General features: G+C 39.6%; 1 protein-coding gene across 1 annotated transcript in view; it reads right to left on the bottom strand.

Moving 5' to 3' along the window:
- The window catches only part of Tenm3 (teneurin transmembrane protein 3), a 590,659-nt gene that overhangs the window by 115,308 nt on the left and 456,722 nt on the right, over window positions 1-18,629 (bottom strand). The window contains exon 6 of the mRNA XM_027391059.2: window positions 16,656-16,778. Coding sequence (XP_027246860.1) covers window positions 16,656-16,778 — 123 coding nt within the window. The remainder of the gene's footprint in view (window positions 1-16,655; window positions 16,779-18,629) is intronic.

Here is an 18,629-nt window from a genome sequence, read left to right as displayed (position 1 = left end):
GAGGGGAAAGAGCCTTCTATCTATGACGACTTGTTAATTTAATATTGCATTCATTTTATTAAGTGTCTGCTAGGGACAGAACACTGACATAGTAATAAGAAATACAAACCCAAGAGCAGCATCTTAGAAACCATTTACTCTAGCTTACACAGCGTGGTCTTCACTGAGCTAATTGCCTGGTTGAAGAGATGACCTTTACAAGCCGATGAACTAAAGTGACAATCTAAAGCTTCATGTGGCTGGGTCAGGGGTAGGCCATGCCACTGGAAGCTGGACTTTAAAGGACAGGTTAGGTTAAGTGTTATGGCTTATCTTGGTTGGTAACTTGATTGGATCAATTAAAAGGCAAGTTGCAAGGCACACCCATGAAGAATTTCCTGGATCAGGTTTTTGGAAGTGGGAGACCCACTCTAAATGTGGGTGGCAACTTCCTTGTGGCAGCCTAGATGAAAAGTCTTTGCTTTGGCCTGTTTGCTTGCTTGCTCTCTTACTGGCAAGTTCATCTGCTCTGTTGGTGCTGCTACCACTGCTGGTGTTACATGCCTTCCCTAATATCAGAACCCAGCTTCTTTGGGTTTCTAATGTAGACTGAAGACAATTGGCTCTCCAGGTCTTCAGTGCCAGGTTGGGACTGTTGGGAGACCCAAACTCACGAGCTGAGCAGCTACTGGGTTGCCGGTGACTCCAGTGTGAAGACAGCCATTATTGGACCAACCAGATTATTCTGTGTGAGTCACTCTATATAACCTTTATATATATATATATTCATTCTATTGGTTCTTTTCCTTTAGAAAACCCTGACCAATAAAACAAAGTTACAACAAATATCATGTTTGGCTGCATGTGCAAGAGAAGAATTTTTGAAATCTAAAAATCATGGCCCTGTCAGAGGCAGAGGGACCTGCTGGAAGAGACCAAAACCTCAGACACGAAAGCTCCTCTGGAAAATGGGGATGGACACATGACCTCTGAACTCCTGTGGGGTCTAGACAAGTACTCAGCTCTGTGTCCTCAGTATGAATGAATGTAGGACATTAATGGGCTTACTGGGAGAATAATGGGAAGTGAGACTGGAAAGGGAAGAAAGTATCTACATCCAGAGGGAGCCGATACCTGGTAAAAGAAAATAATATTTATGCCCGCAGAGTTGGTGTTTCTGTTCTGTAAATGTTTTTGATTTTAATTTTCCAAGCATTATTATGGCTTTTCTTAAGGATTGCATATATTTACTATTATGCCTGCTATTTCTGGTGTAGTTTAAAAACAGAGGCTGGAAGAATTATATGAAGGTATAAATGGAACTCCAATGCACAAGTGTTCTTGTGTTTCTCCCTCCCTCCCTCCCCCCTCCCTCCTCCCTCCCTCCCTCCCTCCCTCCCTCACCACCTTCCCCTCCCCTCCCCTGTATCAGAGAAACAGAATTCAAGATTACTAGGAAACATGCTTTACAGTCATAGATGAGTAAGGCAGAGAGTTACCAGTCAATGGCTTGAAAGAACATGAAGCCATCCACAACAGATTCACTCATGGATAAGTGTGAGGTTTGAGGGAGAGTATATTTCTAGTAAATGCCAGGATTGCTTTTCCCCGGGACTACTGTACCCTACAGTGGCACATCTACCATCAGTTGCAAAGGCCAGCTATAGCTAAATGGAGACCCATTAAAGGTTCAAGCAGACTAAAGGTAAAATCACTCCATTGTTTGAGGAGCATTAAAGTGCAGCAGTACAGGAAGCCTGAAGAGGGAGACAAGAATGGGAACATGGCCGTAACAGCCCAGGTATGATGCAGAGAGGCGTTATACAAGAAAGCTTAACATGACAACATTATTTATGACTCCATATAGTCCCTTATTTCTCAGTGTCCATAGTCCTAGCAGGTAATAATGCTTAAGCATTTTTAACTTATAGTCTATTTTTCTCAAACCAGTTTAGCAATCATTTTGAATATTCATACATGACCACTTATTACATAAACTGTGCACCTTCCATATAACATTGTTTTATTATGATATACCCTCATTGGAGCAAAGTTAGAATACACAAAACATTTTGCTTCTTATTTAGACAGATATATTGCTTTACCCAGTGACACTTTTAAATGCTTGACAGCATTTTTCATTTAAGGAGCTTCTGCAAACCCTATGTCTGCCTAGAATTCGGGTTGATGAAGAGTTCAGGTGCTGGGGGACAATGGGATTTGTCTTGCTGAACACCCACTACACATAGTTTGGCCTATGTTGTTTTTTAAACTTCAAAACAACCCTGTGAGGTGGACACTTTGAGATAAGGAAACTAAGGTTGAGAAGTGAAGTGTGTGCCTGAGTAAATATGATATCATGATTCAAGTTCCCAACCATGTCTTCATATCAGTAGAAACCATGCTTCTTATTAAAACAAAAATAGTTTCAAATTACCATTTAAACCTAGTCACCTCTTTCAAGTAAGATATGAACTCATTCAACTATAGTATAGAATCCTGAGGTAAGGTGTGTGTGTGTGTGTGTGTGTGTGTGTGTGTGTGTGTGTGTGTGTGTGTGTGTGTGTATGCAATTCAGGTAGGTAGGTGGGTAGGTGGGTAGGTGGGTAGTGATAGGGTTTGAACCTATGGCCTTGCACATGGTGGGCCCTTACATGCACCATCACTGAGGTATATCACCGGGGTCTCATTTCCTTTTACTTGGAGATTTTCTGTGTAAGCTGCCCAGGCAATTCTCTGCAGCCCAGGCAGGCCTTGTTCTGAAGGTCCTCTAGGCTCAGCTTCCAGAGCAGCTGGGGCTGTCAGCATGCAGCATCAGCCTGCACTGAGACAACTTTTATGAGAGTGGAAGACAGCAGCTGCCTTTCCTCCAGTCAAATCTGCTGTGTACACACCCCTCCTAAAAATGGGTATGGTTCCCATTTGGGCTCATCTGTCCAGGTAATACTCATCGAACACTGTTATTATACTCTACTGTTATTAGCCACCACCTCTTCTGTTGCCTTTGAAGCTTATGCAGGCCATCCTGTCTGCTTTTTTGTGATGGTCCCCTCTGATGCTGATGGAAGTAAATGTTAGCAATTTTATGAGTCCACCTGTGCTTTGGGGGCTGGTGAGTATGAACTGGCATCAATTCCAAATTGTTTTCCCTTAATGCTTCATCTTTGCCCAAGTATACTGGCTTCGAGAATAGCAATTGAGTTCTGGCTTCTGGGGTTTCAGGTTTCACTCTCTCAAAGTAGCTTAATATGTAGCTTAATATTTTTGCTTTGTTGCTTTGTCAATTTTAAGGGGTTAAATCCTTTCCACTGAAATAATATGAGAACGTGTTGTGACACAAGGTAGGATAGCAACTTATGCAATTAGTCCTATAGCTAATTTAACAGGTGCCTCTTTTCAGGAAGAGGGCTTTTTAAAAATGTGTAAACAAAACCAAAAATGAAAAACAAAACAAAACATCTCACAGCTGACTGAATGGGCCTGACAGAGCAGTAGTAGATGTTATGATGTTTCTGCATCCAAAATGAAAAGGCCAATTATGTCATAATATTATAGACTCTTGGAAGCCAAGTGCCTGTGGGAGTCTTCCAATAACCACAGTCATGACCTCAGGGCACCATGAAATATTTTTTGGTACTTGTCCTCATTTCCTGGGACACAATTCTTAAGATCTTTAGACTCTCTGAAGTGACAGTGTATTTGTATGCTACTGAGTTCCTTTGAGTTGACTGTCCATAGGAGGCTTCAAGGATGGGCTAAACCAACCCACGGTTAGAACAGGTCTTCCAGTCCCACCTCCCAACCCCTAGGATTGAGTTAACATCACATGGCCAGTGGTTTGTTTAATCAGTTGTGTCTATGTTATGAGGCTTCCATGAAAACCCCACGTGAAGGGTTCAGAGAACTTCTGGACAGCTGGTCACTCAGAGCTCTAAGGGGACTGTGCTTGTTCCTTCCCTTGACCTACATATCTTTCCACTGTGTCCTCTGTGATGCCCTTTCAAACATGTTGGTAAACATGTTTTCCTGAGTCCTGTTAGTCAGGTTAGCAAATTAGTCAAATCAAGGGAGGGGGTATATTGAAGGAACCCCAATGTGTAGATGATTGGGCAGACCTTGTGTCTGTGATTGTCAATGGAATTGGGAGGGACAGTCCTGGAGACTGAGCTCTGACAAGATCAGCTTCTTTCTCCTCGAAGAACTGACTATGAGTAGAGAACTCTGGGCTTTCGTCATTTGCACAACTGCTTGCTAGCTTGTTGCGGGGAAGAATCCTTGGCAGTCACTGTGTTCTCTGTTGATTGTCCAATCATGAGAACACCAGTAAGACTAATCAACAACAAAAGAGGTAATTTTTAGGGAATTTATTTCAAGACTTCCAACTACCTTCCTGTGTATGCTGTCTTATAGCAGGATATCCCACACATCTGATACCTAGCCTATGCTGTATTGTGACATAACGGTTCCTACGTTGACCAAAGGCAAACTTCAGGCGTTTTGGTTCATAATGCTCCCTTTCTTTACTCGACACAGTAACTCTAAGGCAAGTCTTGCTGATTTTCTCTGTCTTGTGGTACCTCCATCAAGGGTAAAGTGAAGTTCGAAATGGAGTGCTTGGGGCTACTGGCACATTTTGGAATTAGATATATACACTAAAAAGGAAGGGTGCTAATTTGTTTGATGGCTTTGTCACTTTTCTGTCACTGTCCAAGAATGCTTTTTAGCTTCAGACTAACATAGAGAAAAGGCAATAAATACAAAACGCAGCAATGTCTTATTTATTGTAATTGTCAAGCTTATGGTAAAGTTCTGTCTCTACACAGAATGGGGATGCCAAACTGAGAGTCTGGGACAAAATGCAGAGTAACTATCTGAACTGGAAAACACATCAGATTTTTTTTTTCTGACAAAAAGTAATTTTGATTTTAATGAACACTAGCTCTGTCAGTTAAATTATAGAGTAGATATTTCCCATAAATTAAATGAGCTAATGAAATGGATATATTTAAAGCACATAATGAGATGAAAGCATTCAAAGATATTATAATAGCAAAGGTGAATTAAAGTGGACAAGCGAATTAAAGTTCGCTTTTTCACTGCATTGTAAGTATATCAGATGAAGCAAATGCGGTGCAGTAAGAATAACAGACGTGATCAGGACTGTTTTGCTGAGCCCTGGTAAAGCCTTTGTTGGTGTGGTATGCACTATTAGCCAAGAATGGATTCTAAAAACTGTGTAACAAATCTTTTACCAAGAAGGAAGCTGTCCATTCTTTGCTTCCAGAGAGCTAAAGTGAAATGTAACAGAAGTGCCACCAGATAGGGCCTCCTCATACCTCCAGTGAGCACACCATAATGCCATTTTTGACACACAACAACAACAAAACAAATTCCAAAATAATTGAATGGCATCACCCTACAAGACACCCTCCTGTTCTCACCCTTTTACTTTGTAGCAAGATCTCTCATGTTTGTATTTTTAAGAAACAAAACTAGGCATAGAATACATGCAGATTTTTGCTTTACCTTTAATATTCACATATGAATATGTAAGTTACCCAGAAAGTCCTTACTCATTTCAGTTACTTCTGATTCTTTTTATGCTAACCATTCAAACACCTAACACACTTATAAAATAACTAGGTCACAGGCAGTTGATTGTGTTCAAGTAGTAACTGGAACCTCAACTTCACATAGCAGAAAAGATTTAAAACAGAACCCATCACATGATCTCGGGAAAGTAAATGTAACTGAAATATGTATAGTCTTGTTAAGGCGGTATAAGTACCATACAATTCAAAGGTCTTTTATCTTTATAGACTTTTCCATGAAATAGGAGTCTGGTCTCTAAGTATCTGTTAACTTCTATTTGCTTCAGGTTATTTCACTATTTGTTTTGTTATTAAGATCTTAAGATGTGGTTTTTCTATCAGGGAGAGGCAAAGCAGGCCTCTTGATAAACATCAGTAGTGTGGAGCTGGAAGACCATTACTGATTTCTTGCATGTGACAGGCAGCTTAGCTCAGTGCACTGTTTTTTGCCTAAGCTGCTCATTTGAATATAGGGTGAGCTGTAGGTTTGCAGAGGGCCTTTTCAAACCTGTCTTGTTGCTTTTCAAGCCAAGGTACCTCTTTACTTTGTCTGGACCAGGTCTGTACTATTTCTGCTAGTGTTCTTCAAAATTTTTTTAATTGTAAACATCCCTGGAAGTCAGCCAGCAACTGCCACTATTTGATAAACTTGTAAATACTTGCATCAAGCCTTCCTCTGAATCTCTTGGGGCTCTTAGAGAAAAGCTTGGACACAGAACTCTTTCATCCCATCCTGAATTCCAGAGAACTCTGGCTTCAGAGGATATAAAGGAAAGCCATCTGTCTTGTGGTCCCTCACTGAGACCATTACCTCTGTGAACTCCTAGAGCCTGAACTTGGAACGATCACAGGAAATGCAAGAGGTTGTGTGCATGGGTTTGCAAGAAGGACAAGAAGGAAAAATGGAGGACACACAAAGCCAGGGAACAGAGTGCCTTGTCACACAGACTCAAAGCTTGTGTATTCCAAAGTAAACCAATTAAAGCTTCACATTCAGAATGAGATGCCCCAAGTCTTCAATTACAACGGGCACCATCTTGAAAAAATTTTCAATATGGTCTGTTATGCCCGAATGAGGGGGTTACTGGATGTTTTTTCTTTTCACTAACTGCAAGTTGTTTCATCAACAGTCTTAATGTCTTAAAATCCAGTTATTGGTGTGGGAAAAGGTAAAGAGACTGTGTACACAAAGTGATTACTCCTGGCCTGACAGGTTTCCCAGCTTACATGAGAATATAACTACAGTGGCCTTTTAAAGAAGGCTTTAAAAAGTACTTTGATCTCTAAAGAAAACTCCATAGATAAATTTATCAATTAGGACAAATCAGAGTATTTAAAATCATATTGGCAATTATGAAGTTTGGTATGCAACTGAAAACTTACGATATTCAAGAATCATCTAAAGTTACAAAACACTAAACATTTCCCCACACATATCACAAATTGCCCTCTAGAATGTGAGCAAATTAGACAGTAGTGATTAAAATGAAAGGGTGAAAAGAAAATCCTCGTGTCAAAGTGTAACAACAACTGTTAAGGAGGGCAGATAATAATAACCATCCTAGGTCCCAGAGAGGCACTAATAATTAAAATGACAGGAGGCAAAGTTAGGCATCTATATACAACCAATAGCCACAATCTAATTTCATCCTAATCATAGGTTCATTTGTATCCTGACTGTGAAGATCTCTGGGAGAATATACCTGTTTATACAGGACCACATGTCTTAACATGTGGATACAGGTATTACATTACAATCCATGTAGAATAAAGCATAGCTGCTTTGCACTAGTTTAATGGACAAAGTCAATAAAGCTTCTAATTAAGGAACATTATAGAGAGCAACAGCACAACTACTATGAACAATTCTGAACAAAGCACAGTGCTCTTGCAGCCCTTTTAGTCCCAGTTCTTCAGTGCATAAGCAGTCAGTAACCTGCTGTAAAATCCAGTTCTCTGAAGCTATTTATATATGAGGAAACGGGCATGCAATGAGCACTCCCATAAAATTTAAGTGCAACTGTAACTTTGCGTAAATTGGAGAACTGCATACATGTGTATTTATATGCCCACGCTTGCCGTTCCTACTCTCATGAAAGGAGAGGCTTGTGCTTTCGTGTCTGTTTTATACTGGAGGAGTCATTTTCCATGGTTACAGTGGCTGTGGTGATCAATCATTGCCAACCTTCTTGGGTTTGGATCCACCTGTGAGAGGGGCTGCTGGCATATTTGCGAAGGTGTTTCCAGGGAGGACTAATGACCCATCAGTGTGGGTGGCACCATTCTAAGTGGGGTGACTGGATGGACTAAAAGGAGCCAATGGAGAAAGCCAGAGGAACACAGACAATCCCCATGGGCAGGAGCCAAAATGAATCTTTCCACACCAATGGTGTTGATGTGAGATATTCTGATGGGAAGTAACTCATACACTAACCAGCATTTATGGCTTTTCACTTTACTCCTAGATTATCTCAGGCTTGCTTATGTCAAATTTGAGCATTCACCTCATTGCCTCTTGTTCATGTGGCTTTCAATAAAAAGTGTTACCTGCTTTTCCCTATTGCGATTTTCTATTTCATTTTAATTCTTTGCTTGATTTCTCTCTTGCCTAACAATCCAGATGCTTTGAGAACATGTATCTGTGACAGTCCTGGGTGTCTCCCCTCTCCCCCAAGCTGCTATTTACTTCAGTGCCTTGGTCAGCGCATATCGTATAATATATGTTTAAAAAAAAACTAAAATGAATGAGCACTACATATTCAAAGGAAAAATAACAAGACTTTTTGATAAAATCCAATCCTCCAAGTAACCAAAAATATAAATGATTAAATGATTTCTATTACAGCCTAAGAAGATAGAATTCATACTAATTCCAGGAGCTAGGCTTTAAAGATTTTTGTTGTAAATCATAAATACATAGAAAAAATGCAAACCAATAATTAGTGACACATGTCATGGATTGGTTTCCGACACCATTATCAAATTTAAAGCAAACTATTATTCCATAAAGAAGCAAGAAGTCAGACAAGGCAATCTGCTTACAGGCCAGCCAGTGACAGAACACTTCTCAATTATTTTATTTCACCAATATTTGCATTGCACGTACTTTAGGCAAGATATTGTGCTGGCCCCTTATATACTTTATATATTATTTATTCACTATATATGTATAACTATATACACACACTTATATACATATATCTATTTATCTACAAATAGATAGATATATGTATATATGTTTTCACTCAACAAATACTACTTGTAGAGTATTTTGACCAGATACTGGTGAAAAGAACTATTCTAGATCAAAAACTATGCTAATAGCTTGAGACAATAGCAGGAAAATAATAATCTTTGCCTTGCATTTTAGCAAAGAAAGCACAGTAATAGTAAACATCTTTGTATCTTTTAATCATATATTATGTGTTACACATCATTTATAGTACTATTCAAAACTAGTTTATCAGGAAAATTCCATGAGTTTTGGAGACAGAAAGAAACTAGAGGAACTGTCCCAGGTAATAAAGACAGTCATAGAAAGCTGGATAGGATGTCAGGTGGGATTGGCTGCAGAGTACATAGACTTTGTACATCTCTTTGCTGTATCACTTCTGTATTAAGGGTATGGTGAACAGCCAGAATGTGGACAGACTTCTAAGCCATCTAAAAGCATGTGGATAGAACCTAAGTGGCTGAAAGGGTTCAGATGAGGTACTGTTATCACATCTGTGTCTGAAGAATTGATGAGCAAAGGTAGTGCCATCACAAACAGGTGGCTGCTGTAGTCAGTTGAAAAATGATGGAATTCATGAGATAGGGGGTTAGCATTGTTGGGGCTTGTCAATGGGTTCAATGGGTGATGTAAGAAAATAGGATTCATATGTAACTCTCACTACACTTCTGAAACAGGTAACTAGGTGTTATTTCCTGACAGAGAAATCCTTGAATAAGAGGAAAATTTGGAAAGAAAAATGGTATAACAATCATTTTCCAAAGATGGCTACAGTCTCTACCCCACATGCTCTGTACAATGAGTTTCCTTGTATTCATGGTCAAGATGGTGAGTCTTCTGTAATGTCTCTATTTGTTACCAAGAGGAGATCTTTTAATAGGGGATGGTAGCTACACTTACCTGTGTATAACAGATTTAGACTGCAGTTAATGAATTATGTTGACAAGTGGAAGTAGTAGGTTCTCTTCCACAATCTGTGCCCCCACTAGCTCCAGTTAGTTGGCTAGGTTTCTAGTGCAGGACTTAAAGCCCCATTAAGTGGGATTTAAGTCCAGCTAGGATAACTATTGGTTGCTACCATGGTATGAGTGCCACTATTGCACCTTTAGGAGATCTTGCCATGCTGGTAAGTGTTCTGGTTCATAGGCTGCATAGGTGTTCAGGACTATTGCTTCCCTCTGTTGGCAGTTTGCATAGTACTCTCTGATATTATGGAAACTAGATCAGCAGAAAGGAGGCTTTCACTTCATCCAGCAGCTGATGGAAGTAGAAGCAGACACCCACAGCTAAACCTTGAACTGAAATGAAATCCAGTTGCAGAGAAGGAGGACTGATGAGCAAAGGGGTCCACACCAGGCTGGTGAAACCCACAGAAACAGCTGACCTGAACAAAGGAGAGCTCTTGTTGCCCAGACTGATAGCTGGGAAACCAGCATGGGACTGATCCAGACCCCCTGAATGTGGGTGTCAGTGAGGAGACCTTGGAAATCTATGGGGCCTCTTGTAGTGGATCATTACTTATCCCTAGCATAGGAATGGACTTTGGGAGCCCATCCCACATGGAGGGATACTCCCTGAGCCTAGACACAAGGGGGTTGACCTAGGCCCTATCCCAAAGAATAAGACAGACTTTTAAGACCCCCTATGGAAGGCCTCACCCTCCCTTGGGAGCAGAAAGGGTATGGGATAGGTAGGGTGTTAGTTGGGGGGGGTGGGGCAGGGGAGGATGGGAGGGAGAGGGGCCTGGGATTGACATGTAAAATAATTTTCTTTTTAATTAAAATAAAATAAAAAGGAAGACTAACAAAAAATTGTGGACATATTTTAAAGTCAAAAAAATAAAACTTGCTGAAACAGTTTTGAATTATAGATATTTATTACTATTTTTTAAAAAAATATATGAATGAAGCAAATATTAAAAAATGAAAGGAGGCTTTCAGGTTATATATGGTTCAAATAATCAGAAACCTTTGTTCTAAGTGTTCAGTGACTTCAGCAACAGAGACTACCTTCAGTCTCTTAGAAACAACCAAGCTCAATAGCAACAGCCTATAATTTTTTCAGGAATCACTTGGACTACACTGACCAAGAACTCAAATAGAGGTTACTCATGCTTGATACTGGTAGTTTTGTTCGATAGTGGCTATTTTGGGGAGTATTATCAGTCCAAGTGGCATAACTTCATTTACTGTATACATACATATACATGGTTCTGTATACATACATATATATATATATATATATATATGCATATGTATACAGTAAATGAAGTTCTGTATTATACAGGAAACAAGCAATTGTACACAATTCAGTTGGACTGTGGGTAGCCCAGCTCCAACATCTACATCTTCAATACAACTCCTGTACCTAATAATGCTCAGAGAACATTTCAGAAATAGGGTGTAAATGCCAGGGGACCTCCAGGAGACTGTGTCTCCTGGAAATGGCTGCATACACCTGACAGGAAAAATGGTAATACCACCATACATACCAGCATGGAAAGGGGAAAACCGAGGGGTCCCACCCTTAGACAAAGAAGTACAGGCAACTAATCATTGCTGAGAGGAAGAATTGCCCTCTCCCAGGGAAGAGACCCCCTAACAATTTATCTTACACAAAGTGAGCCATCCTGAAATCATATACATACAAACGACGAAAATGGACTTAGCAGAATATATGTACATACATATGTATGTACATATACAAAATGTAGCATAATAATAAAAGAAAAAGAGGCCATCAATTTGAGAGGGAGGAGGATACATGAGGGGGGCTGGAGGGAAGTCACATGGGAGGGGGTTAGAGGGAGAAAATGATGTAATTATATTTTAATTAAAGTGTATTAAAAACAACACTGTTGCCAGGTAGTGGTGGTACACACCTTTAATCCCAGCACTTGGGAGGCAGAGGCAGGCAGAGGACCTCTGTGAGTTTGAGGAGGCCATCCTGGTCTACAGAGAGTTCTAGGATAGCCAGAGCTACCCAGAGAAACCCTGTGTTGAAAAACCAAACAGCAACAACAAAAACACTGTTCAAGAAAAAGAAATCAAAATGAAAATCTAAGTTGCATAACTTAAAAAAGAAATGGAACTTTAATTCTGGCTTAACTTAAAACTCTGTTTGAAATAAAGTTTAAAGTTTCCTTACAACAAAGGAAGCTTAATTCTGTTGATCATGACATTTAGATGACCTCAGGTGAAATACTTTTGTGGGGGTGAGGACTGAACTAGGGTCTCATATATCCTAGGTAAGCATTCTGCCACTTGGCCAGGGTACATGACTTCCTGATGGACTAGAATGTCCGATGCTAAGTCAGAAGAAGCCCTGAGCTTCTGTGTAGGTCAACAAGAATGAGCCCCCTTGGGATATTCTTCCTTAGAACCAGCTACTACTTTCTGAGAAACCCAAACCACATGGAAGGCTGTGTTCAGACGCTCTTTCCCACAGCCACAGCATAGCTGAGCATAAGTAAATATATAACATCAGCCGATGCCCAGTTGAGCGAGCAGTCTTTGACTTCCAGCCTAATGGAGCCTTCAGGCAGCCTCAGACATCTGGAGGCAATTGCATGAGAAGTCTTAGCCAAAAATATATGAACTGCCTAGACAACTGACAGGCCTGCAAGAGATGAAAAACAGTTTCTGTGAACCAGTGAACTTTGGTATGGTTTCTTATGTAGCACTAGGAAGCCAAATAGTTGATGCGCTCAGTTTTTGACACTTGGAATTTGCTAGGCCAAGAAGACACTCTAGTGGAAATGTTCCACAGAAGCACCGATTGGTTTTCTATAGCTGATGTCTGGAGCTAAGGAATATAACCTAGGATGTACTTATTGAGTCAAAGTTACATATACTGTAACTAAAGACAAGCACAGACACGATCAAGTGTAATTATATGACAGACCAGGATCCTGAGATGTTTAGTGACCAGGTGAAAGGGGAAGAGCTGGATATACAAATGGATATTGCTACTAAAACTGGAATAAAGACCTGGTCAGTGTGGTGCTATACATTCTATGAGAATGAGTATTCCAAGGAGGAATTTTAAAAACAAGAGCCTCAAATGTGAGGAAAAGAGAAGAATACTCAATGGTGCACCTGGCAGCAATGGGACCCTGCAAAGCATGAGTTTCATTGGTGGTGGTGACTGAGGCCAGCCATGTAAAGGGAATACTGCAGAAGCAGGACTGTACCAAATAGTGAGCCCAAACATACCCTCTGTTCTTTAAGTTGCTTTTGTCCAGTATTTTGTTACACTATGAGAAAAGTAACGAACGTGTGTATGAATGGAGGTTTGCTTATAGGAAAGCAAGAGATGTCCTCTGAAGGACATGGTTTAACAGAATGCAAGACGGGGTTTGGAGCAGAAGAGGGAGATCTGAGATAACTGTTGGGGAGTATGGAGACTAGAACACTGCAAGGAAAATACAGTGGGGAGCCAGGCTGCTGAGGTTGGTAAGCCAAGAGGTAAGTGTTATTAGTCCCTCTTTACGTGTGAAGAAACCAAGGCTCAGAAGGTTAAGTAACTGGTTATAAAGTAAGCAAGCGAAGGAGCTGGCATCCAAGTGTAGTCCTGTGCAATTCTTTCCAGTACATTAGGCTAAATGAATCTGTTGGTCCAGGGAGTAATTTTAGTTTCTAGAGGGAAGTTATTTGAGACCCACACTTTAATCTCACCTATTCATCCACTCTGTCCATTTCTGTTAGTGTTGCCAGAGACCCCACACTTCTGCTACATCACCCCTACAACTTTCAGCCATAGAAAGTGTTGGGAATGATGAGGAAAGGGCAGCATTGTAATATGGATTCTCCTTCTAGTTAGCAACCGCCTTTGAGAAGCTTTGGCGAAGGAGGGTAAGCAGAAAGATTACAGAGCCATTAACACAGCCATTGTTTCTTGAATGATGATTACAAAATGCAAACGAAATAGTACCACCAGAGTTAAGAGGACTGCATCTCAAACCTGGGGAGTAATTTCCTCATTATGCTTAGCACAGTTAATTCTCCTAGTGGATTTTGTGACAGATTTTAAGGCTTCTCTAAGGTTGTGGTGTCAGACTTTTCAAAGAGAACATGTGATCTGCTGTCTGGAGCAGTTTGCACATCTAAAGTGGTGGGTGATGGTTCACAGGTATCATAAGTTTATCAAACAGGTCTTTTTTAGAGGAACCAGATTATAGGTTCCTCCATTCTTGCAAATAGTCTCCTTCTGTCCCTCTGAAGAACTAAATACCAAGAGTCTTTACTTGAAAAACAGAAGGAAATTCGTGCATGAGACATGGATGGGGATTTTGGGCTATTTGAACAATGAGAAAGTAGACAAGTGACTTGTTTAGGTCACATTTTCAACAAAGTCTGTGCCAAGACACAGACCTTTTTATTTTTATTTTTTTCCTGGACTGAAACTTCCATAGATGCCATGGTTCTATTGGGAAGCTGGAGGCCAGTTCTCCAGTGTTCACAAGTGAATAGTCAAGGGAGGACTGTTACCACCCACTTTGGGTTTTTTTTATACAGCCAGGGAAGAGTTCCTTTGGATAAACTTACACAGTTACTCCAGTGGCACATGTCAGCCATGGGTCTAGTGAGAGGAGTAGTTTTTGAAACTTTAGCTCTCCATAAAACATGAAACTATTTTATAGTTAGCATTTGTTGAAGGAGATATAGTGAAACACAATAGAAAGCACTGGAGCACATTTTTCAATGTAAAGACAAATATTAATTTAGGAATTTCATATATATATATATATATATATATATATATATGTACATGTGCATGGTGTTCAGGTTTGATGGACATGTATTGCTGTTACAGTCACCAGGTTTAGTAACTATTTAGTAACTATTTTCAGACATCTCTCAGAGACTATAAAGAAATTGTAGTCCTATAGTGTGGTTCTAGTGCTGTGGAACTGATATGATCCCAGAGTGTCTGTTCTAGAGTTATTTATTCTAAATGTCCTTGCAAACCTGAACAACTACTCACTTTGCCCAATAAGCACATGAAGGATTCAGATTTGAATATATGCTTATGTACACTGGGAGATGCTGACATGGGCTGGCATTCCTTGGAAGAGAAATGTCAGGAGCCAGGGCTGAGCCTAGAGTGAGCATCTATAACCAGCAGCTTACTCAGTACCCCACATTTTTAGTTCAGTGACACCAATTAGTTACATTTCCATCTTAATAACAACAGGTTTGGATGCTGCCGATAAACAAAATGTCCACAACAAAGACAGAATGTTTGAGAATTATGATGTTATTTGCAAAATTAATCTCTGCTGTAATTAATAAGTACCACTTCGATAGCATTGTGGTGATCATCCTCCTACAGGGATAGTCTCAATTTCAATAAACACAAACAAATAGATCTAAATTTCTGTGTAGTTTCTTGATCTATTTACATATGGCACCAATGTATAAAAATGCATGGCAGTAACGCTAATTAAAGTTTACTGTATGAAACCTGGTATTCACAGTTTCAATTAGGAAAATGTTCTTCTCTGCCATTAACCCACTCTACAGTGATGCCCTGTGGTGACATGGCAAATACCAGATTATAGTTCTTTGTATAAAAGGTTCCATATGGGGGGTATTTGCCAACATTGTGAAAAATCTACAGTGTAAAATTCCTTAGTTCCCTTTAGGTGGAAGAGAAGCACCACAGAACACTGGTTCTCAACCTTCCTAATGATGCCACCCTTCAATACAGTTCCTCACACTGGGAAGGAATCATGAAATTATCTTAATTTCTACTTCATAACTGTAATACTGCTACTGATATGAATCATAATGCAAATATCTGATATACAGACAGTCTTTTGTGACCCCTGTGCAGGGGTCGTTGGCCCTCCCCAGAGGGTCGAGACCCACAGGTTGAGAAACACTGTCATAGAGTCCTTTTAAAGTAAAAGATGAGAGGGTAATGAGTGAGAACATGTTCAAAACTCTAGCCTAGCAGTAAAGGAGAGCATGAAAAAGAGATGCTTATTAAAGAAGCCCTGCCTTTGTTGTGGCCTTGCAAAGAAACAAGGCACATGAAATGGAAATTGCTGGTGGCAAAGTGCAGTACAAATACCCCAGGGGGAAACAGAGGCAGAAGAGCTAAGGAAATTCTTTAAAGCAAATAATTTATCATGTGACAGAAGAGACCCACATCTGGCAGGTTGTTTTGAGATATAACATCATTACATCACTCAGAATGTCAGAAGGGGCAAGTGCCAAGGTGTGTACCTTAATACACAGAAATAACATGAAACTATGCACAGCACAAGTATACATATGCACGTGTCCATTTTGAGGGGTTTATATTGGAAAAATGAAATACAGCATCCTCTAGCCGCTGAAGTTCCGTTTTTATTCAGAGACAATTGATTGAAAAGTCTCTATTACCTCAAAGTGCAAACTCTAAAAGGTTTGGACAAAGGGCAACCGGGAATGGTCAGTAAGTTATAATCCTTTAATGTAGTTTATATATAAAAGCTTTTATAGTAAGATTAATAGGGTATCACAACTCCATGTACAAGTCCAATTAAGAAAACTTAATATACCCAAGGTACCACGAGAGATGACATTCTGAACTGTACTCCAGTTGTCTACTGAAAACAAAACTCACACTTGTAATAATAAGAGCCAAATCATTAGCCCCCTGAAGGCAGACAACTATATTATTCCCATAATAAAAGTGTGAACGGTCAACTTTTCAATAAATTCACAAAAAGTCCTCATGAGCAGACGATGTCTACCAGCTACAAGCCTATTTTCCCACATGAGTGGAATGCAAACATGGCTACAACCACATTGATGGAGAATGACGTTTAAAGAGAGCACAGGCTCCACGATTCTTTCTCTTACCGTTGTCGCTAGGAGGTAACGATACAGTATTTGTTGGCATGATGTCAGAATTCACTTTTCCATTCTCAAATGTGTCGTTCTCAGTCTGCTGTAAGTGCCAGTTGAGGCCAAATAGATGCATTGCTGGGGGTAAAGCATACAAGTTGTTTAAAGGTCTGTGGCTTCGAGCTCCAAAGGCAAGCGCTTAGCATGTTTCTAACAAGACTCATATATAAAGTTCAGATTTCCATCCTCTGAAATAACGGGGGTAATTGTGCAATACAAATTATAAAGCAGAATCCCTCAAACACATGCAATCTACGGCGCAGTGCTGTGCACGATGACAGTGCTTCAATAATGATCGAGCATTACGCTGCTAATTGGTACCAGGAAGGTCTTAAGCACTATTTACTTTGGTTTGTCTGTTTTCCACATTATAAGAAAGCTTGAGAATTCTCTGAAGTGGTACTTGCCAAATCTTCTTGACCACAGGTCATTTGAAGATTTATCACACTGTTACAAATGCTCTGTGTTCTCTACAACCAAGATGTTTTCCACTGGATTGTGATAAAAGCAAAAACATGTTTCACAGAGGAACTTGATGGCATATGGGATGATCACAGTAGATTTAGATGTGTAAAACAAAAGTAAGTGCAACATTTGTTTGTTTTTTTCTTTTGAGACAGGGTCTCTACATTACCGTGGCTGTCCCTGAACTCACTACACAGACCAGGTTGTCCTTGAACTCATAGAGATCTACCTGTCTCTGCCTTCTGAGTGCTGGGATTACAGGCATGTGCTACCATGTCTAGCTAAAAGTGCAACATCTTTAATTGGGATGAATAAGTTTTGAATTTATAGCATAGATTCAGTAATATCACTGATCAAACGACATGCACCCATCGAATAATCTATGTGGGTTTTTGAAGTGAGAATGATATTGACTTTATAAATTTATAAGTCACAGACATTTATTGTATTTTTATGTTTAATCAATGTCCCTTATTTAAAACATTTAGAAAATATAACTAAAGAACTATGTGATATGATTATGAGTGTATAGATGTACCATAATTTAAATTTTAGTAAATTATTTTTTTCAATTTGTCTAAAATATTTAGAAGACCACGTCACTGGCATATTAACCATTAACAATGACTAGACATTTATCGCCATGGATCACACTTTGGAATATTTCCTCAGGGAGGCTGCATATTTACAGGGAAACACAATGATGGCCACAGTAGTGTAATGTGAAAGACAACTTTGTTTTGACATTTTAATCATTATGTTCATTGGAATTTAGAACTGGAAAAAGAAACTATCTCAGAGGTAGTATAATAATTGCCCCTGACAGAGAACTGATGCTAAATATCCAAATAATATAGTAAGAAAAATACAATGTACCAGGGCAAAGGGCAGTGGCTTTGGATGTACGTAGGCTTTTGTTCAATCCTTAATCTCGTATTTGATCTTTGAAAAATTAATGCTATGTATTATGTTTACTTAAAAATGAGGCATGCCAAGCTTATTTAATTGACGTAAGAATTCTCGATAGAGCATATGAAGCATAGTTGGCATTCAGCGGGATAGTTTTTGCTATATAAGGGTTTCATTTATGCACTCTAGATCTAGATTCTAGATTCTCAAAGCATTTGGTGTTGTCTATCTAGACCATAACACATTTTAATAAATGTCCCTTTTAACTACAAAGCTGCCAACTCACTGTAAAATCCACCTTATTACTCAAGATGGCAGTGATTGACACCTGGGGGAAGACTTTCCTGAATGTACTGGTGCCTTTCTTTATTTTAGATGGTTTTTATTTTAATGTCATGTGTATGTGTGTCTGTGTATGCGCACATGCATGGGGATGTATTTCTGGACTCCAGAAGAGGACACTGGATCCTTTGGAGCTGGAGTTCCAAGTGGAACACATTGTCTGACATTTGGTTTAAGTTTAGGACTAAGGCTACCTTGTACGTTTCAATAATT

The sequence above is a fragment of the Cricetulus griseus genome (assembly GCF_003668045.3).
Source record: "Cricetulus griseus strain 17A/GY chromosome 1 unlocalized genomic scaffold, alternate assembly CriGri-PICRH-1.0 chr1_1, whole genome shotgun sequence".
Lineage (NCBI taxonomy): Eukaryota > Metazoa > Chordata > Mammalia > Rodentia > Cricetidae > Cricetulus > Cricetulus griseus.
The sequence above is the reverse complement of the archived record's forward strand: the minus strand, read 5'-3'. Positions and strand labels throughout refer to the sequence as shown.